We start from the raw sequence: 22771 nt of genomic DNA, 5'->3' as shown, positions 1-22771 counted from the left end.
TCCCTGTTACCAGCTCTATTGTCCACTGAGACCTTACCATCAGCTCTATCAGTATTAGCCAATGAGTCTCTACTACCACCAGTTCTATTAGTAGCTACTCCAAACTGATTTTTCATATGGAAAACACATCAAATAAAATTGTTTTCCTTGATAGAACTTTTGATTCTAAGAATTTTGATACCAAAATCAATGCTGTAGCTCTTCAATTTCAAAAGTTACAGCATTTCAAATTTTGGGGTTTTACGCATAATTTCCGAATGAGCGGATGGACCGATTTCGGAGCGCAATATTTTTATAAGTTACCGACCCACACATTCAAAAATCAGTAAATCAACACTCTACCACATAGGGAACAAGCTCAATTTTTTTCAGGGTTCTAGTTGGATGGAAAAACCATCATTTATTGCAACAAAAATCGCACCAAGGCCAAAAATGACAAAATCGAAAGGGAGGTAAAAAATGCAAAATTTAGGATTAAAAAAAAAATTGTAACAAATGTAATTTTGGTGATAGAAATACAGTTTAAACATCAATAAAAAGGTAAAGAACTGCTCCTAAGTGTAAACAACAAGCATCTAGCCTTATTATTAATGTCTAAGAGGGCCATGTCTTCAAACAGGACAATGTCACGAAAAAGTTTTAAAAATGAGATGTTTTCGTAATAATGTAAATCCACAAAATTCCATAAAATAAAGTCCAAACAAATAGTCTATGCAAATCAAAACATAAATAATACAAAACAATTAATACTACAACCTCACAAGAGCAGTTGAACTGGCAAAATATGCAAACCCTCACAGACCAGCAGATAAGAAAATGGTTCAAAAATAATATTCAGGATATGATGTCACACAATAAAATTGGTGTCAAAACAATATTTAAAACTTGCAGTAAACATTATTAATAACTATAATGCAGGCCATACAATGAGATATGTAAAAAAATATATTGAAAAAATGAAATATTAGATACTACAGTCAACACAATTGTAATAGACGATTCTGCAAGAAGTAACTCGGTAAAGAAAAATATTTATAAATAACTATATACTATATCAACTTTAAACTTAACCCTAACCATTAGAGTTGATATGCGACACAAGGCATGACTAGAAAAAAAAAATATTTTAATACTTTTGACCATGCAATCTAGACCAAAACTGACTTTAACCGTTCTACAAGATCATGAAATGTACCGCTTAATTTCAAATGCTTGTGACCCAATACAGCTTTGCAGAACCGTATCTCATGTTTTAAACACTCACAAATATGTCGTGAGGACTTGCCCATTGAATTAAGTTTAAGAATCAAGTCATCCACTTCGGATGAGGATCTGCAGGGCCCACCATGAATTTTAACTTTTGCCGTGTAGACGCCTCTTTGCGTGATCGATTTAAGCTCTTTTGCAATCTTTTTATCTTGATTGTCTGCAAAAATCTGTTTTTTGTCATTCCTCATTTTTTTTTCTAATTCAATGTTGGCCTGCCTTAACTGTGCTGATCTTTTGCGAGCTGATTTTAGAAGCTTGTGTGCTTTGAGTTGATTGCTGTGTTTAAGATAATGAAAAGTTTTATTTCGCTTAATACAGTGGACAGCAGATCTGTTATGCAAGGAGGCATTTCTTCTTTTAGAAATATCAAAATCAAAATCGCCAAAAGAACTTTCTCCAATCAAATTGGTTAAAGGACAATGACGAAGTTGATTTTGAACAGCAGGGTCTAAATTACAAAAGTAACCCCCATCCATAAATTCTGCAAGCTGTCTTTCTGTTAGAATCAATGCCTCCTTGCAAAGAGATCTAAGCATGTCCACCATAAACTGTTCATCACAAATGGCAATAAATTCATGAATAGAAATGGACAATGCAGAAGAAATATTCATTGTATTATCAAAGACAGATGTACAAGTTTCATTAAAAAGGTCACTGGGATCCTCAGACCACCTCTGAAAAGCATCCCGAAGCATTTTAGCATAGGTATGAAATTCTGAATACTTAACAGAGCTGTTCACCAGTTTCCAGTAAGGACCAGTGACCTTGATATAAAACAAAGCAAGACAACAAACACAGGACATCAATACATTGTCTTGAATATCAACAGCAACAGATTCAATTTTCATGTTAGTGTTGTCATTCAAAACACCAGAGGTGAAAAATAACTTCATTGTTGACAAATGAAAAATGAGAGCAGCAGCTGCTTCAAAATGGCAATTAAAACGGTTACTTTTAAAGCTCGGAAAATAAGACTTTTCACAAAACGTTGTCCACTCTATTCTACAGCCATTCTTCTGGTCACCATTTGGACCTAAAATACCAGACGCCATTCTCAGAATACGAAAAGTAGCAGACTCTTTCGTATCTGAAAATTTTGCAAATTTACTTTGATTATCTCGGCCGAGAGGACCATGATCAGCGACATAGGCATTCTCTACATTGGCAATGGCCTTTTCAAATGCACTGACAAGGCCCAAAAGATAGTGCGCATTGCAATGTAGAAAATGTATCAAAACATCTTGGCCCAACTCAGCCTTGACATGGTCAAAGAATAAATTTCCATACGACTTCATGGCACTTGCTCTGTCAGTCATGAGACTGGTAATTTTAGACAAGATAATACGTAATATCCCTTCATTATCTACAGAAGCAAATTGAGCATATGTTACAGAAATTTGTGACAGAACACTCAAAGCCAAATCTAACAAAGTATTAGAATTTTCAGTGGCAACAGGAGCATAGCCTAAATAAAAAGTATCCCCATTACTTAGTGACAACTGATGGCCAACAATTTTTTTTGGTCACGACTGGTACCATTGCTATGAAGAGTGACATCATCAACTTTCAAAATGCTTTCAACTATTTGAAACTGAGAAAGGGCATAGCCTTCATCAACAATATTTAATACAGTCTGCATGCAGGGTAATTTTTCAATAAAGGAATATTGGAATAAATTATTAGCAACAATTTCAATTACTTTGCTAACATTGGCAGCTGATACACCAGTTTCACACACAAGGCCTATAGCAGTCGTACGTATGGCATCACTATAGACATTATTTTTTGTACCCTTAACAGCAACATTGAAATCATTCATGTTTAAGAATAATTTGTTATTTAAAGCAACAACTTCCTCCTCAGAAGATGTAAGCTGTTTTTTCAATTCTTTGCTCTTTGACTTAGCTTTGCTGAGTTTTTTTTCTAAATTAGAAATGTCATTTTTCAAAGAAATTTCATTTTTTGACATACTGTCTTTAATACATTTTACTTCAGATTTTGATTTGTTTTTGGCACATTTAACTTTCAATTTTAAAACATCAACCTTATCCTTAGCCAGACAAAGATCTGCGTCGTGCTGCACACGCAAAAGTTCACTATTTGATTTCAAACTCTGGATTTCAGTATTTAAAGTATGTTTCTCCGACTGCAGTAGAAGAATCAAATCTTTTAAACTTTTAACTTCCTCCTTTAAATGAAGACAATCTGTACAATGTTTTTTCACAGTCGGAGAAAGAATGGGCTGGGGTGCAGGAATCTGAAGATCTGATTGTAAATCTACATTAAAAGTGAAAGCTTTATGAAGAAAGTCCTGCATGGGAGATCTATTATTCTTAAGATTAAAATAATCTGTAACAATTTTGTCCCCATGGCGAGCAAGTTTTGAAGTGACTGGACACTTAACAAATTTAGCAACCCACAAGTGAAAATGGTTTTTTGAAGATTTCATGATAGCCTTAGCCTTATGAAGCTCAACAATTAATTCATTACAAACAACAATATCAGTAACATCAAAATTCTCAGGATCGCTGAATGTCTGTCGATTAATTCCAATAGAGGACAAATAAGGTGACAAAGCTAAAAAATTCACACGTTCCTCAAGGAATACATCCAAACAACAATCCTCACTGTGACACCACTTGTACGAGTATTCCACGATTGCACGAACGCGTCCTCTTACATGATGCCCCAGGTCAGGTTTCAATTTCAGGATCCAGTCCTCCACCTAGAGAAGCATAAATGAAAAAGAAAAAAAAAAAAGGTTAATAGCCATATAGAACTACAGTACTAATACGATTCTTGACACCAGCTGCGGACAAAACTTGTGTATTAGTTAAATATCGCCTGACTACAAAATGACATCTTTGATGATCATTCATCATTATAAAAAAAAATTGCCTCCAGATCTGCATATTTTTTATAAGGCCACAACTCCATCGGCACACTACTACAACTCCACAAACAAAAACAAATATCACACAACATACCTCTCTCCATGGTCGCCGTCCCTCCTCTTTCAGGAAATACAACTGAACCAGAAGACGCCTCGTAATGACATTGATGGTCGGAACATTGGGACGTCTTCCCTTTCCAACAGCCAGGAATGAACTTCTAAGGCCATTGTAAACTTCGTCAACTGAAATTAAAATGAATTGTTTTACTTAATGAGCACAAGAAGGTAAAATACTAATACATCACATCAATCCGACCAGTCCATGTTGTAAGGGGTTGAAGCTGTAGTACAAGTAAAAGGCAAACATTTGTCAATCAACTATTACTCTAAATGCCACTGGAATCGGAAAAGAGAAAAAAAAAGAAATAAAACCAGTATCCATGTCACTTGTAACTGAATTTGAAATTAATGTTCCCACTACTATTCAAGCCCACTTAAACTTTGAGATTCATAAACCAACAATGGACTCGGCAGGTCAATGAGATTAACTTTCATGGCCGCCATTTTAAATTATGAATTCGTACAGACCTGTACCCCATACCTTAAATAATAACAGTAAACAGATAAAAGATAATCAAAACATAAACTTAAACAAATGAAATATGTTAACAAGATATTGACCTAAACAAAGAAATAAAAATGTTATACAAAAGACAAAGCATGAAAATTACAAAGGCATGTAAAGTACAGGTAGCTGGAGTGGAGGAGATAATGAAACTGGACGGTTCATCGTTACTCAGTTGACACAGGTCCAATCCAACATGAAATTTAAACACTTTTACAGACTTTTTTACAACAACAAACATATTTATTTCCACTAATATTCTTAATTATCATTTTACTTACCGACTTTAGACTTCAAATCCATGAAAACTGTTTGTGATTCCCAATCACTGACGAAAATCCCGCGACCCGTTAGCACCGACTTTGAGAGAGGAGCAAGTGAAAGATGGGCAGAAACGGGCGCGTTGTATGGTTTTTATAATCGAACACCCAGCTAACGCCATACAATTTATTGGGATGTAGTTCCCATAAATGTAAAGAAAAAAGGTTGCTCTTTATTTTGATACCACTTTAAGTATGTTCTGATAAAATTAAACGACTTTTTTTCCGACTTATCTTTAAAAAACTGCTATTAAAAGTTGAAAAATGGGATCGATACCACTTAAAGTTATATCGAATTAAACGTCGTACAATTTTCTTTTCGAATAAGTAACTTTTGAATCATTGCGTTTCACGGCGCGACCTGGCTTTGAAAAATAAAAAGACATGGGTATCAAATGACCGCTCGAGCCCGTAGTATTCCGCTAAAAGTGACCTACAAACAAACAGTCACAATTTATTTTCCTCAATGTATTTTGATACAAATTTGATACCATTAAAAAGAGCAAGAATTGACCTTTAGAATGATATCAACGAAAATGCAATAACTTTTGTACGAGGATAAGACTGAATTGATACAAAAGCCTTATTTTCGTTTAAATTTACGGCGCTGACGGCCGATAAGCACCGGTTTGGAGTAGCTACTATTAGTATTAGCCACCATCCTATCAATAATATTAGCCACTGAGTCCCTACTGCCTGCTCTATTACTAAAGGCCACTGCATCCTTACCATGATGGGGAGGGGGGGGGGGGGGTATTTGACACACCGTAGGGGACCCACCGAGGCCCTCCCCCCCGCGCTATAGACCCATAGTGGTTATTTGTTCCCATCACAGTACAGACGATGTGTAACCTTTAACGTGTCGTGAACGGATTTCCCAATCTCGTTCACGATGTGTAAAATAAAGGAAAAAGTTCAGAAAAAGTCTCCACCGAAGTGAGCGTTCTCCATATATGTAGAGGACATATATGGGCGGTTAAAAATGCTATAAAAGCACATCGGGAATCGTCCCGGTACAGTCTAATTCTAAAACATAGTATGGCGGATCGGATCTGTCGGATACAAACGATAGGCAAAATAGTAGATCTAGAATTAGGCTTGGTGTCGAAGAGAAAAGAATGAAGGGTGTCACAAGCTTTTATAGGATAGACACGATGACGTCACGTTTACGCGGGAGACAGTGAACAAACACAACATGAAGATTACTCACAACAGCCTGATCGAGACACGACAGTCATACCATAAAAAAACACTAACAACAACAACAACATAAACTTATCACAATAATCAGTGACATAAAATCTTCCCCACAAACGTTTGCAGTCTGATTGAGCAACACTAGTGAGAACTAATCACACAACTAGCAGTGAGAAAGAGCAGAGTTAAGTCAACTCCCTTTATTCTCCAAATTAACAAAATTAAGCAAATAACGACCAGATTATTTACACTACACCACGAAGGTCAGATTATGGGAGTCCTCTTCGTCTCAAAGATCAACTTGAAAAACCCGGCGGAAAATAAGCAAATTTGTTATTCTCCGCCCGGCGGAAAATAAGCAAATTTGTTATTCTCCGCCCGGCGGAAAATAAAAAGGACTATTTTCCGCCCGGCGGAGAATAATGACAGCCTTATCCGAAAGGTCCTTTTTGATGAATGATGCAACCCCATGTGTTGTTGAGTATGTTGCAGATGTTTTAGAAAGGGATGTAGAATTGAGGGCAACAGAATTTTTGCCAAGACGTTCAGACAAGGCAAGAAGATCAGGGGCAAGCGTAAATGGTAAACAATGCTCACTAATAAAGAAGGAAACGATGGCCTTCACTTCCGAGCAGCTGTCATGAATCGATTGTTTCGAGCACCCCCCTAACTCGGATACAAGCTTGGAAGAACCCTGCACTGACTTGAATTTTTTTATATGATCGCCCTGCTGATGTGAATTTTTAGAGCTTTCTTACCTGCAGATCCGTAAGAAATAGTCTTACCACACGGGACACAAAAACATTTTCCTGGCTCGTCTGTTTTCTTACACCACGACTCAAATCTATGACCAAGTTCAGAAACCTCGTCTAACCAAAACCACCTCCAAGCATTCCGAACGTCGTTCTCCACTGCCGAAGTGTCTTCTCCTTTATTGAGAAATCGCATCTTTACAGATATTATCAAAGTCTAAGTCTGAAGACAAGTTTATTCAACAAAGGCACAACAGTCACAACACGCACAGTTCGATTCGAGTCACAGTCACAGAACAGACAACTGAAAGACAGGGTTGCCAGATTATTTTTCAACAAAATGCCAGGGGAAGACTCAAAAAATGCCAAAACACTCCAAAAAAATGCCAAAGTCTGTTGACTCCCACCCCCACTACGAAAACTAGTCACTTTTGATAGACAATTTACTATCATATCCTGGTGGCTTGCATGTTTTCTTTTCTTTTCTTTTTTTTTGAATTATACTAAATTTCCTGTTGGGGTATTTTTTACCTACTGACTACTAAGTGTAGTGCTAAACCACTACACCACGGTTGAGAAAAGGTGTCATTTGAAGTATAATATACAAGAAAAGAAAATGCCAAATGAAAATGCCAAATGCCAAATGATTTTTCTAATGCCAAACGGTTTTCAAAAATGCCAGATTTTTGGAATCTGGCATTTAAAATGCCAAACTGGCAATCCTGCTGAAAGATAGTGTCGAGTAGTGTTGGGTTATTTGATCGCTTTTACTCGATCGACGATCGAGCTCGAAGCCACGAGTCAGTGCTCGATCTCAATGCCGGAAGAGCGAGTTAGTAAAACGATCACTGGATCGTAAAACGATCAGGCGGGTTGTGAGCTTGAGACGATCAGGATCCGAGCGAGCGGAGGGGTAACGAGTGTTTCGAATCATTTCAAATTCAAACGATCACAGTTATGCCATCCGATACCAATCGCCAACGTTTGCACACGGTAGTCTGTGGTTCTTCCACAGCCCTCACACTTTGTCAGATGTTAGTGTGTCTGAGTGGCAGGGAAATTCGTATAGGTGTATCACGCGTGTGTGACAAGTCTTCATTAAACCTACTCAAGTTTGACTATCACACACACACACACACACTCACACACACACACACACACACACACACACACACACACTAAGGCTATTTCTATGATACACACGCATCCATCTATCAATGAACACTCCTCTAGTAGGCCATGGGTCTCGTGCATTATAATAATAATATATAATAATAATATAATGAACTTATATAGCGCCTAGTTCCAATTTGGAATTGCTCACTGGCGCTTTACATCAACACATCATGTATGATATACAAATATAGAACTGGCATGTTAAAACCACACAAATTCGATGATAACATAATATATTATAATAAAATACATACTAAGAGTCCAAATTATATGCCCTACAGAAAAGCTCAGTTTTTAACCGTTTTCTAAAGATAAGTGGATTTTCACTATTTTTAGTTTCAATATTGATGGAGTTCCACAGTCGGGGGGCATGGTGGTCAAAGGATTTCTCATGAAAAACTAACGATTTTGGGGGTTCCTTTAGGATATTTATGGCAGATCTTAAATTTCGACTGGGTTCATAAAGGTGGATAAGTTCCTGAAGGTAAACAGGAGCGGAATTGTTTAAGCAATTGAAAACATGGGTGAGTATTTTAAATTCAATCCTAAACTTTACAGGTAGCCAGTGTAGGTCCTCCAAAATCGGTGTTATATGCTCACGCTTTTTAGATAACGTTACCAATCGAGCTGCTTTGTTCTGTATCTTTTGGAGTCGATTAATGACATTATTATCACAACCATAGAGCAAGCTATTGCAATAATCAAGGCGGGTAAGAATCAAAGAGACCACAAGAAGTTTAGTAGTATCAATATCAAGAAGCCTTCTAATAGCACCAATAGATCTAAGGTAAAGATTGCAGGATCTAGTTACATTAGTAGTACATGGGCAGACATGTTTAATTTGGTATCGAATAAAACTCCTAAGTTTCTCACAGGTTCTTTAGTGATGGGAATTACACAATCAGAAAGATTCAGGTTAAGCGTGGAAAGGTCCACGAAGCCCCGTCTTGTAATTTGCAACACCTCTGTTTTATTTTCATTTAACCTGAGTTTGTTGCAACACATCCAGTCACTTATCTCAGAGATACAATTTTCTATATCCGTTATAACATTGAGATGATTGTCGATATTAATGGGAAACAGTAATTGGGTGTCGTCTGCGTAAAAATGGTACTTAATAAAATATTTTGAGATGATGTCACCTAATGGTCTGATATAGAGGGTGAATAAAGAGGGTCCCAGAACTGAACCCTGTGGTACACCAAAAGATAGGGGACAAGGAGAAGAGAAGTCATGTCGATTTACAGACACTGATTGAATTCTGTCAGAGAGGTAAGAAGAAAACCAGTCAAGGACAGTACCCCCAAATCCGTATAGTGTCTTAAGTCTGTCAATTAAAAGAGTATGGTCTATTGTGTCAAAAGCAGCACTAAGGTCGAGTAGTATGATAATAACATCATCATTTTTCCGACATAAATGATTTATGATATCATTATGGATTTTAATAAGAGCAGTTTCAGTGCTGTGAAAGGGGCGATAAGCAGACTGAAATTTAGAGAACAAATTGTGTTCATTCAAAAACGTGTTAAGCCTAAAAGCAACAATTTTCTCAATTAGTTTAGACATGAGGGTGAGATTCGAGACTGGTCGATAATTATTTGGGTCTTCTTTGTCAAGGCTAGATTTCTTTAATATGGGAGTGACAATAGCATGTTTAAGATTATTAGATACCTCACCAATAAACAAACTAGCATTTACAATATGAGTAAGAACGGGAACCAAAATATCAGCACAAGAAAGAACAAGCCATGAAGGAATGGGATCTATTGGGCTGGTTGTTTTGGAGCATTGTCTCAGCGCAGACAGTACTTCTGTTTCAGTGGCGGGTTCAAATTCGTCGAATGCTGCTCCGGCTGGAAGTGCATTAGTTTCATTTATTTGTGCTTTCATTATCTCTTCTTTGTCCAAATTATTCCGAATACCTGATATTTTATCTCTAAAGTGTAGAGAGAAACTATTTGCGGTAGCAATAGGGTCCTCGAAATTATTTGAAGGATGATCCTTCATCAGTTTGTTCAGGGTGGCGAACAGTTCACGTGAGTTTCGTTTGGCACTTGTTATTTTATTTTTAATGTATGTTTTTTTTACATGATAGAATTAATTTGTTCCGTTTGTGTTTTAGTCTTAAATAAATTTGATTATGAATTTCTAATTTGGATCGACGCCAAATCCGTTCGGCAGATCTGAGTTGATGTTTCAGTGTTTGTAACTCGTTGCAATACCACTCGGTGTTTGGTCGAAGAATAATTTCTTTCGTGACCGATGGACACAGCTCATCGAACACAGTTTTCAGTGAATTATTATATGTGTTTACCATATCGTGAACATTATCACAACTCTTAACAGAGGCGAGTAAACCCAAAGACCTAATGGATTCTTGAAATGTTTCTTTATTTAGTGATTTTGTTTTCCGGTATGTGATCGTTTTCTTGACGGTTGTTTTGCATTCGATTTTTAGATTTAAAGCAATCAGGTTATGATCTGAAATTGTGCGATCCAAAACGTCAACGTTATCAATTATTTTGTTATCTTTCCTGGAAATTATTAAGTCTAAGATGTGCCCGCCTTGTGAGTTCCGTCCTTTACACATTGTCTTAAATTGTGACTATCTAAAATATCCTTTAACTTCAAACATTTTGTATCCTAATGGTCTAGTGGTATGACACCCGCGTTCGGATCGGAAAGTCCTGGGTTCGAGCCTCGCTCTCGGTGCATAGTTTGGACAAGGCTCTTTACTCACATTCTCTCACCGTACTCAGATGTAAAATGAGTACCTGGCCGTTAACAGCGTTGTCTTTGTCTGAAAAATTGTAATATCGCCTAACAGGCGGCATGTCCCGTCCTACATATTAAATGTTGCTGTTGACCAGGGACCCCTTTACAAAGCGCTTTGATCACATAAAGTGGATATTGTAAAGCTCAATTTTTTAAAGTAAAACATTAGCTTTGAATATGGAATGTTTCAATTTTAGATGCCTGTGTATTCTTTGTTAGTTCCCATCATCATCATCATCATCATCATCATCATCATCATCATCATCATCATCATCATCATCATCATCATCAGGGGCAGCGGTACGGTCTTTGGTTGGCACCCGAAAGGTACCGAGTTCGATCACCCGCTGCTGAGTGGTCTTGAGCAAGTCCCCTTGCCCTAACTAAATTTGCGGCGCTGCACTGCGGCTGTCGCTTGGGTTATTCCAGTCTTCCCTTAGAATAGACCCGAAAGACGAATCTCCCCTATGGGATGAATAAAGGGAATTATGTTTAATTTATTTATCATCACCATCATATCAGCGGGATCATCATCATCACCACCACCCTAATAATAATGGAAAAATAAATATCAACACATTTCAATGTAATAATCAATCTAAAATCAATCAGTGCTCCTAAAAGACCCTTTGATTTCTTTGTCTAATTCGTTCCATACTTTTGGAGTCCCGACAAAGAAAGATTTTCAGCTAACTATAGTTTATATATGGGAACATTAATCAGTCGTTTATATTGGAATCGGAGTTGTCTAGCAGGTGTATTAGTTCAAAGCGCATTTCCAAGGATTTACCATGCTCAATGAACTTCACAATATTTAATTTGAATTTATTCCTCCGGCACGCCATATCGACCATACATCCATTTCGTACAGTAGGTACCGATCGCTGTTTGGGGTCTTTTTGTATTGAAGCTCTTTACAATACCCGTCATTGCTTATAAGATAAGAATACATTCACACCTGAGTCAAGTGCCTTACACACGGACTTAACGTCTGGATCACAATTTTCAACAATCACTGTCACTCATCCGGCCATTGACAAGGCTTGATTTTGTGACAAGAGACACCGTACCACTGAGCGACCGAACAAATAATCACCATCTGCGCCATCGTCATCATCATCATCATCATCATCATCATCATCATCATCATCATCATCATCATTATCATCATCCTCATCACAACCGTAACAGCCAGCAATACCGCAATCATCATCTTCGGGTCCGGTCTATCCGTGTGGGGGGTGGGGGTGGAACCTGCTAAAGTATTTCATTTTTTAAACAGAAACACGATAATCATCATCATCATCATCATCATCATCGTCATCCATTGTCGTCGGCATCGTTATCATCGTGTCCGGGCAATCCGTGTGTGTCTGGGTGTGGAACCTGCTAAATATTATTATTATCTACCTACCTAATAAAAACACACCATTCTTGTTCATTTATTTTTCAAATAATGAAATGAAAGGCACGACCTTTTCCCGCACACACAAGAAGCGATGACGACCAGTGACAAATTATGGGAGGTGGGGGCGGCCGACAACTTTTGGCGCGACATAAATATGAAATGTTAAGGTGACAGCCGGATGATGGTGGTGGGAGGGGGGGGGGGGGGTCTCAACCCTTCACCATCAACAACTGTTTGATGGCGTTGTGTGTGTGTGTATGTGTGTGTGTGTGTGTGTGTGGATGCGACGAACGATCATAATCAAGGCTGCCAGACAGCCAGATTTCTTCTTGCCCAAGTAGTCAAATAGACCCCAAATAGCCAAACACCACAAGCATTCTGACTCCCTTGAAAAACTCATTGATTTTAATTAATAAAACAATCGACTACAGTTGGATAAAACTTATCTTTTCATTTTTTTAAAAAATAAAAGATTTTTTTTTTTAAATGAATAATAATAGAAAATCATTTCTTAGAAACCAATTTTGAACTTGGCCATCTGGCAGCCCCCATCATAACCAGCTGCAGTCAAGCCAGCCACAGACATAAGAGAGGGAGGGGACTGTGAAGTTTACTGTGGCAACCGAGATGCTCGTGTTTTTTTTTTTCAAACGAATCACTGCTCGATGACGTCACTGACTCGAAACCCGCTCGAAACCGACTCGATTTTAGAGGACTCGATCGAAAACCCGCCCGATTTGATCGTTTCAAACTCGACCCAGCACTAACAGACAACTGAAAGAAGATTTCAAATTGGGAAGCCAGTTTTATATGCCCACGCGACGCATGCGCATCGCATTAATTACCGGAAATCATCCTAGTTTCGTTATCAAGAAGAAAAAAGTGACCGATAAGTAGAAAGCAACCGATCCGCTACTCGCCGTTAGAGTTAGAGTGCTGAGCAGCAGGTGAACCGATATTTCCAAGCTATCTTTCCGGCGGCACAACAGTGAAAAAGCCGGCGAGAGAGTCAAAATGCCGGAAAGTGATTTTCAATTTAACCAATTTGCCGGAATTTCCGGCATATGCCGGCGAACTTTCACCCATGGATCATACAGAGAAATAGAGTACTAGATAGTCTATTTTCCTGTCGTACGGAGAAATAGAGCCGGCCTCAATTTAATTCCAATGCGGTATACCACTAACTGGTTCAGGTAGCAGCAAAATGCATGGAACAATTCTTTTGTTCAGTTTCAACTTCCAGAAGCTATACACAGGGAACCGGGAGAAACAAATTTCTTAGCTCAACAATACTAGATTAAAGCATTTTGTTTTGTTTTTTCTTCTTCTCAACACCTATTACAGACAGAAAAAGAATTATTTATTGAGAAAGTACAGATCAGAGAGAATTGAAACAGCTGACATCAAGGAAAAATATATAGGCTTAATATATTGCGACATTCTCATTCATGGCTGCCTCTATTCTCATCCCCCCCCCCCCCCCCCCCCCCCCAGGCAGGCCGATTGGATTACTGAAAAAAACGTCGCCGGCTTTTTGCGATTTGGATTTGATTGATTTTTTAAATTTAATTGTGCAACTTGTGACAAGAAACTTAACAAATTACTGCATTACAACCTTTGGATTAAACATACAACAATTGTGGACTACTATTATGAAGACTAGTATCCTAGACTAGGGGGATGAGAATAGTCACTCCCCTCATTCATTCACTGGAATCTTGGAAGCGTCAACAACAAAATATCTATTCACATGTAGATAAACCAAATACACCACTGAAACGGCGTCATTTAGTTGTTCACTTTGAAACTTTCAAAATGAAAAAAAGACCTCCTAAAAGGGGAAGTATGGACTGATAATTATCTGAGGTGGCGTATTAAATTATCAAAAATAGTGATATGACAAACTCCCCATCTCTCATGGTCCTGATACTGCACTCGCACGTGAAGCTACAGAGATGAATGCCAGAGGACAAAAACAATGGATTGCGAGTTCAAGTAAATATAAAATTGATCATATTTATTCACTATTGCTATTTTTTTTATCTATTATCAAACAACAATGGGTGAAATATATTACAACAATTTGAAATAAACATAAATAAAACTCACGTAAAGGTAAGTGGTGTTGTTGACTCAATCTTGATTCGAATTGTGACGGGATTAGTACGAGAGGACGCGAGAAAAAAATGGTCACGTGATCGTCAAAGTCGTTCGTTCGGCGAGCTTCGGGCTCCAACTATAACTCCGTATTCTCATCCCTATTAACCAACAGGTAGGGAGGGTAGCCTCGCCTAGCCGCCGTCCCTTCTCGCTATTCTCATCCCTGTGTAGGGTCAGCTTAGCACCCCCCTTCCTCACTACTCTCACCTGATCATCAAATTTCTCGTGGTACTGGACGTAAGGAGGGTGAACATGTATGTCTTGCATTTAAAATGTAGACTGGCTGGCTTGAGATATGGGAATCATTGTTGGAAATCTGTCTACGGGATCTCTCTCTCTCTCTCTCTCTCTCTCTCTCTCTCTCTCTCTCTCTCTCTCTCGCTCTCTCTCTCTCCCTACCCCAAACTTTATTTCTCTACATCTTTTATATTGTTTGTATTTCCTTTCTCTCGTTCACTCAATATTTCATATCTCTCTCCCCCTCTCCCCATCCCCCTCTTTCTCTATTTTAATTTGTTGGTATTTTCTTCTTCTCTTTCTCCCCCCCTTTCTATTTCGCCTCTTCCCCCCCCCCCCCCCCCCCGCTTCTCTTTCTTTCTCTCCCCTGTCTCAATTTATATCCGGCTGTTGATTAGGTAATAGTAATACGGGATGAGAATAGCGAGAAGGGGTGGCAGCTAGGCTAGGTTACCTACCCTCCCTATATGTTGGTTAACAGGGGTGAGAATAGCGAGAAGTGGCGAGGACCTCTACTGCTACTCTCATCCCGGGGGTGAGAGCTCGATCGATTTTTTATTCTCATCCCGGGGGTGAGAATAGTTACTCCGATCTAAAATCTCTACCAAGCTACTAATCAGATCTACAGTCAAAGTCAGTCTACCTCTTTCGTCATAGTAATAGTTCTAGAATTATATATATCTAGATCTAGATAGAAACTTCTAGATAACTGAACATACAGACTTCTAGATAGACGCTAGAGGCGAGATGAATATATCTGATCTTTTAGACCAGACTTGATTCTAGATATAAACTAAATTAAGATATATAATGAAAATACTTACTTTTAGTAGTGGTAGGACTTGAATTACCTTTTATTTTGGAAATTGGCAAGAGCAATATTTTTTTACCGCTACTGCTTGCCGTCATTCTATGTCAAGGTCACAAGTGTAACCGGAATCCGGAGGAAACCCGATGAGGAATTCGCACTTTATTTGTAGGCCGGAACAGTATGCCTTTTTATGTTGTGTGTTTGTGTGTTGGTGTGTAGTATCTCGATCGAGGCTGTTGTGAGTTGTTGTCATGATGTTCCGTTTGTGATTGTGACGTCATATCTTGTTGGCCACCGTATATAAGCGGCAGTCACCGCTTACTCACTCTCTTTGACCATTTGAATCTACAGCAAACGTTCCTAACGGATAATCAAAATCTAGGTATGTGTACTTAGTAAATCGGAAACTGCCCACTTCGGTGGAGATTCATGCCTCGGGCATATTATTTATTTATTTTATTTTCTCATCGTGAAGGAGATGTAAAAATCTATTCACGACAATTGGCGCTGCGACTAATAAAGTTTTACAATTTTCACTGTGGTTTTAGTGTAACTGTAAAATTTCGAACCCTGCCATGAAAATCGTGCATGGAGACACCACGTGCATGGCACGGGAATTAGTTTCATAAAAAAGAGTTCTGTAAACAAGTCCGTCGTTAGTTAGCATTGTTCTAAAATTTCAACGGATTATGTTTAGATGCGCCACGATATTTTTCCTCTGGATTACATGGGAGTTGGTGGATGCTACCCAACCAGAGAGGTCTTAACTGCTATTTCTGCAGCTATTCGCCGTTTTAGGGTCGGCAATTCTCAACTAATTATCAGTATTTCAGTGATTTAACTACGATAATATTTAGAGAGATTTTCACTCTACAAAAAAGGAACAAAATATTGGTGAGTACCTTTCCCATTTTCATTGAATTGTTATTTGGAAATGCTTTAAATGACTAGGAGATGAGACCTACTATGCATTATTCCTTATAACTATCTGCTGATCTGGTAACCACTCATAAAATAGGTGTCATGGTGTTTTTACTTACACAGAGGTCGAAGTCTATGTCTAAACTGAGTTAATCAAGACCCACCATGCATACAGGGTAGGGTGCTTATCTTTTATGCATGAGACTAGAGTCTCAAGGACTGACATCTGGAGTACTATTCCTATGCATTGCATGGCTCCCAGATTGCTGGTCAATCAGCTCTATCTCTAGTTCTTAAGTCAACAGTAACTGGACTCAACTCAGGTAGACTAACTAGACTAAGTTGTAAGTGATAAATCACTTAACTAGCTGAACAACCTACACAGGCTGCTAGTTTTGTCTCACCAGACAGTAGCATTCATCTTCATTTACATGTTCCTAACAACACCTATTAAGTATAGGATGTTTATCTGAACTCTTTACATCCATACTCTGTAAACATATCCATCAGAAGGCGAAGTCGATGTCTAAACTCCTGATTTTAAATCATGACCTACCATGCATACAGGGTAGGGTGCTTATCTTTTATGCATGAGACTAGAGTCTCAATGACTGCCATCTGGAGTACTATTCCTATGCATTGCATGGCTCCCAGATTGCTGGTCAATTACCTCTATCTCTAGTTTTAAAGTCAACAGTAACTGGACTCAACTCAGGTAGACTAGCTAACTAGTCTCTAAGCTGTAAGTGTTAACACCAGAAGATTACAACAGAGGTCGAAGTCTATGTCTAAACTGAGTTTAATCAAGACCCACCATGCATACAGGGTAGGGTGCTTATCTTTTATGCATGAGACTAGAGTCTCAAGGACTGACATCTGGAGTACTATTCCTATGCATTGCATGGCTCCCAGATTGCTGGTCAATCAGCTCTATCTCTAGTTCTTAAGTCAACAGTAACTGGACTCAACTCAGGTAGACTAACTAGACTAAGTTGTAAGTGATAAATCACTTAACCAGCTGAACAACCTACACAGGCTGCTAGTTTTGTCTCACCAGACAGTAGCGTTCATCTTCATTTACATGTTCCTAACAACCCCTATAAAGTACAGGATGTTTGTCTGAACTCTTTACATCCATACATATCCACTTGCCGTAGACACCTGGTCAGTGTCTAAATAGGATAAGACCACCTCGAACCCAGTGATTAAACAATGAAAATAGTTGAAAGCTATCAGCTGCGGTGTAGGTGTTGTAAACAAGTGAGAGGGGATCTTAGAGTATTCCAAGTTTACAGACTTTTGTCATTACTGCCAAGGACCTTTTGAGGTCATCTGGGATATGCAAGCCTTTGGCTAAAACCTTGCTTGACATTCAAGCCCATAAAGGTTTACTCACTAAGGAAGATGTGATAGATAAGATCAGTAATGGCGATATGTTAGAACTTTTTGATTTTCGGTTCCCGAATCGTGCGTTTTTGAGAAGCCAGGCGAACATGTCCCTGGTACCTCTCGCTACAGTTCCCTGCACAAAATCGTTTTGAATGATAATGTGTCTGGTCCTGGAGACAGACGAAGGGACTGTCTGAGCTGCAGATCACAACTAAAGCTGCAGGTTCGCATCCTGAACAAGACGCTACTAGCAATCCTCAAGGAAGTGGTAGTAATGTCATGAACCCTACATTTTGTATTTTGTAACGATGCGAAACGCACCATTCGTAATGCGTGGCACAATCAGCCTACCGAAAACATCCTTTTTGGCGTCCGACCAGAAGCGGGTTCCTTTCGTTCATGAAGGTAAATTTTGTCAAAATTCCATGGACAAGGTGCCTTACTCTGAATGTCCTGAACCTGTAACTCACACATTGGACCCACCCTCTCAAGATTTTCTCAAACAAAGGCTTCACATCAATGGACCCACAAAGAGAGGACTGTGGACATGCGAGAGACACAATAAGGCGAACCCGCTGGCTACCACGAAGAACGCCATCTATGAGAAGAACCATAGAACAGGAAGATACTCCAATTTAAGAATCTGGGTCAAAATCTGAGGAATTGGAAGATTGTAACCAAATTAGAGCAGTGACTCACCACACAAGCATTAAAACAGCTGGCGGACAGCAGAGGACTGAGATGAGTGTTGAGGCAATGTTCAAAAAGATATCACTGCATGAGAAAACCCAAAGTAAATTACTCTCATTGCACTCCAAAGCCAAGACTTGGAAGTTATGCAAAGAGGTGCTCAACGTGCACAGCCAAGATCTCGCTCCAATTACCCACCATCAAGTGCCTGTTTTTCATGTGGAGGTCAAGACCACTATGCTAGAGACTGTTCCATGAAAGGTCGCCCAAAGGATGACAAGGCGCCAAACGGACAGGGATCAGATTGAGCCTGAAATTGATCCCAGTTCAAACAAGGGCAAGTAAAGAGGACCCAGTTTTTTGAGGCACAAAACAGATGTGACTATGAGCGATTTGTGCCCCTACTCTTCTGACTGTACGAATTTTATTGAAATGAACTGAGGAAAACCTTGCCCAGCAGACCGACTGAAGACACAATGTGAATCGGTCAAGCCAAAATAAAGAACAGATCGTAAAACCCTATTGTGATGAAGAATGATACCCTTGTCCTTGGAAAATATTTTGATGATCGTCTTTCAATCTTAAAACATCTCAGCTCCATGCCCAACAGACAAGACTAAACGCTGCACAATAATATTATACAATAGGCCCGAATCTCTTCTTCCTTCAAGATGACCACTTTAGATGAATGAAGTGATGGAGAATAAACTGCTAAAATTGCCACTTCCAAGAGATTTGGATTTGTGTGTAAGCATATCCTCAAATGATGTCAATGTGTAACTTAAGGCTGCTCATTGTGGTTAAAATATAAAAGTAAATATGAGAGGCCAGGACCTAACAATTCTAATACATTGGGATACCCATGACATACGTTGAGAATGGCATTCTATGGCCCTCAACAAAGATACAACTAAACTCACCAATCAGATCACTTCAATCACCAGCACATTGAAAGTAATTAGCAGCTGTTAAGAATTTTTATTTAGGTCATTTATTTCCTGCCTCTAAATGCACACGACCTGAACCACCGCTCTGACCAATGACAGATGGTCAAGACGAGCGAGAAAAAAAAAAAAAAGAAATTATGGTGACGACTACAAAAAAGCTTTTGATAGAGTACGCCACGAAGAAATACTAAAACAACTGCACTCCATTGGCGCTGATGAGAAAGACCTCAGACTCATGCAAACATTATACTACACCCAGCAGGCATCTATCAAAATCGGAAACTCTACAGGAAATTCCATTCCTATTAAGAAAGGAGTCCGTCAAGGGTGTGTTGCCTCACCAGATCTGTTTAATCTATACCAAGAAACAATCATGAGGGGCATAACTAATATGGAGGGAATAAAAGTAGGAGGTCACAACATAAATAATATAAGATACGCAGACGATACGGTACTCATTGCAACATCAGAAATCCAACTTCAAAAGATTGTTGACAAAGTGGTAGTAGATAGTGAAGCCAAGGGAATGGAAGTGAATATCACCAAAACGGAATGCATGGTAATACAGAAAACCCCCGAAAACAACAACACCTGCAATATAACGATTCACGGCGAGCAACTTACCAACGTAGAAAGTTTTAAATACCTAGGTTCAATAGTGACAACAGATGGAAGATGTAACCGAGACATACGAGCAAGAATAACTCAAGCCAAACAGGCCTTCATGGACCTGGGAAACATTTTGAAAAACAAACAGATGTCGTTCGGGATTAGATTCCGAGTCTTGAAGTGCTACGTGTGGCCAATCTTGTTATACGGATGCGAAAGCTGGACTACAAATGCAGAAACACAAAAGAACATTGAAGCTTTTGAAATGTGGTGCTTGAGAAGGATGCAGAGAATATCGTATACTGCACACAAAACGAACGAAGAAGTGCTAAAACAAACATACCAACAAAGGAAACTAATGCCCCTAATAGCGGATCGACAACTATCCTTTTTCGGACACATAGTAAGGAAAGATAAAAATGAATACCTGGCAAGTTGTGGAAAAATACCTGGTAAACGCGCCCGGGGGAGACAAAGAAAAACACTCATAGACCAACTGAAGGGCTTCACCAACCTAACAATCCAAGAGCTGTTTGAAAAAGCAAGAGACAGGGAGGAATGGAGAGAGATAATTCATGCAGTATCCGAAGCCTGGACCAGGCATGGAACCTAGAGGAGGAGGTGACGTTATGAAGCTACATACCCAGGAAGAATATATATCACTAATTGCTTCCGTCATCTGCAGTGCAGTCAATAACAGATAGTTTTTACAACAAAGAATTTGAGCTTATGCCTAAACCCATAAAGGAAGAGGGGTAATTATTGGTGAAATGTTAAAAATTGTTTTAAGCAAGCTCACAAGACTGCTAGAAAACCACTGAAGACAGAGTTGAAAAGATGAAATTCGACTATGGAATTAGAAGAGGCAAAAAGTGCACTTTGAAGACAGAACTTAAAAATTCAAGACGTTTTTATAACTGAATGCAATCCTGATCAGTCCTGCCGACATCATTGCGGATTTAATCTTCGGTGCACTGTTATGTGTAAAAAAAAACAGACACAAACTTTAAGAAGAATGGTCAATCAAGAAGCCTCAAACTCTGTCATGACTCATTTCTGTTGCTATGTACAAAAAAAAAACCCAAAAAAACCCCAGACCATGGAAAGAAACAACAAAGTATGTATGACTGTCTGGAGCAACATCACGGTCTGTATCAACTGAGCAGAATAGCAACGAGTCGATGCCACCACTGTCAACATGGCAGTGACAGTGATGAAGGGGTTCAATTCCAAAGAAAACACCAGGGAAGCTCAGCCTGATGGAACCAAAGGCTGAAGGAGAAGGGGTAGAGGTGACACTTTCACCTCCCCATCAAAGGGTAGAGGTTTCACCTCCCCACCAAGAAACTTCTCACATCATGATGACTCAAGGGCACAAGGGACTACTAGAGACACCTGGAGCAGACACCATGCACAGGGAGCCTGATGACACCCCAAGCAATCACAGGTTTGATGACAGCTGAAAAAGGTGCCCTGAACCCAAGACCTGATGATACCAAGCCCCCCTGAACCCAGAGACCTGATGATACCAGGGATGGTACCCCTCGGAATCGCAGGCGAGGAAGGGAGAGAGCTACCCAGAGGCCCATCTGATAATGGCTTAAGAACCCGACCCAACCTGATGGAACCAGAATAAGCCAAGATGTGAGAAATAACCCATGAGGGTACCATGACGACCATGTGGGCCAGGAAACCATGGTAGTGGTACCCCTAATGAACTGATAACATGAACACATGAGAATTCACCTCAAGGAGGCGAGGGAGGGAATTATGGCTATACATCAGAAGGTATTTTACTACCTCGATCAGGTGAGTCAGAAGCATAAGCTTCAAAATGATGATGGATACCACCTTGTGGCAGGACCTGTATTATAGACATTAACATGAATTGGTAACGGACATGGTTTCGACTATGCTTTAAAAAAAAAAAAAAATTTCTGACATTATTCCTGGTCATCATCATCTTGTCAATCAATTAATAAAGAGCTCCCCTATCCTGTTAGCAATAATGTAAATACTAAATAAGCTCAATTTTCAGCTGCATTGTTTTAAAGAAAAAATGAGACATATCCACCCATTTACAAGTGCAGCAAGCAACCACACTGATATTGTCTTACAATTTTGATTGCTTATGTTCCCAATGAAATTTAAAATATTACATCCCTCCTAACATGTTATCTTTTATTAATTTTGGTCCAACTTTCATAAGTACTATGTTCTGATAGGGATATTTTCAGTAATGTTTTGCGGATTTTTATTTTATTTCAAGTTTTTTCTTGGGAAATTCATTGTACCCCCTGTGGATTTTTATTTCAAGTTTTCAAGCCCCCGGGAAGGGAGATTTATTGTTTGTTATTTCCCCTGTTTTATGGCTCAATTGGAGCAACGCCTCATAAGGTAAGAAGTCTTTTTTTTCGTTATAGGATGTCAACTGGAGAATGAGGTTTGTTTTAGAAGGGGGAGGAATGTAGGGAACAGTATGCCTTTTTATGTTGTGTGTTTGTGTGTTGGTGTGTAGTATCTCGATCGAGGCTGTTGTGAGTTGTTGTCATGATGTTCCGTTTGTGATTGTGACGTCATATCTTGTTGGCC

At 39.1% G+C, this 22771-nt stretch overlaps 1 protein-coding gene and 1 long non-coding RNA gene across 6 annotated transcripts in view; both read right to left on the bottom strand.

Moving 5' to 3' along the window:
* The window catches only part of LOC144975519 (uncharacterized), a 36718-nt gene extending 28729 nt beyond the window's left edge, over positions 1-7989 (bottom strand). For 2 of the 5 annotated variants that reach the window (XR_013645933.1, XR_013645934.1), the window contains exon 1: positions 7063-7368. This is a non-coding gene — a long non-coding RNA (uncharacterized LOC144975519). Of the gene's footprint in view, positions 1-7062; positions 7391-7782 lie in introns of those variants that run through there. The other 3 variants (XR_013645937.1, XR_013645935.1, XR_013645936.1) reach the window with 3 other exon arrangements.
* LOC144975515 (uncharacterized) lies at positions 2754-5735 on the bottom strand. The gene is made up of 3 exons (XM_078919683.1): positions 5069-5735; positions 4257-4405; positions 2754-3994 (listed from the first exon to the last, which is right to left on the bottom strand). The coding sequence occupies exons 1-3, from the start codon at positions 5088-5090 to the stop codon at positions 2759-2761; spliced, it is 1407 nt and encodes a 468-aa protein (XP_078775809.1). The 5' UTR covers positions 5091-5735; the 3' UTR covers positions 2754-2758.
* Positions 7990-22771: the final 14782 nt, after the last annotated feature.

This window comes from Berghia stephanieae, chromosome 6, assembly GCF_034508935.2.
Source record: "Berghia stephanieae isolate SIO BIC M18660-M18661 chromosome 6, UCSD_Bste_1.3, whole genome shotgun sequence".
Taxonomy (NCBI): domain Eukaryota; kingdom Metazoa; phylum Mollusca; class Gastropoda; order Nudibranchia; family Aeolidiidae; genus Berghia; species Berghia stephanieae.
This window is presented reverse-complemented; position numbering and strand designations above follow the sequence as displayed.

Bases quoted from the DNA above. Each gene is read 5' to 3' on its own strand.
- LOC144975515 (XM_078919683.1), bottom strand. From the start codon at position 5,090: ATGGATTTGAAGTCTAAAGTCG. The intron at 4,406-5,068 runs GTAAGTAAAATG...TTTTAATTTCAG, and splicing joins GGATTTGAAGTCTAAAGTCG to TTGACGAAGTTTACAATGGC. The intron at 3,995-4,256 runs GTATGTTGTGTG...ATGCTTCTCTAG, and splicing joins GACGGCGACCATGGAGAGAG to GTGGAGGACTGGATCCTGAA.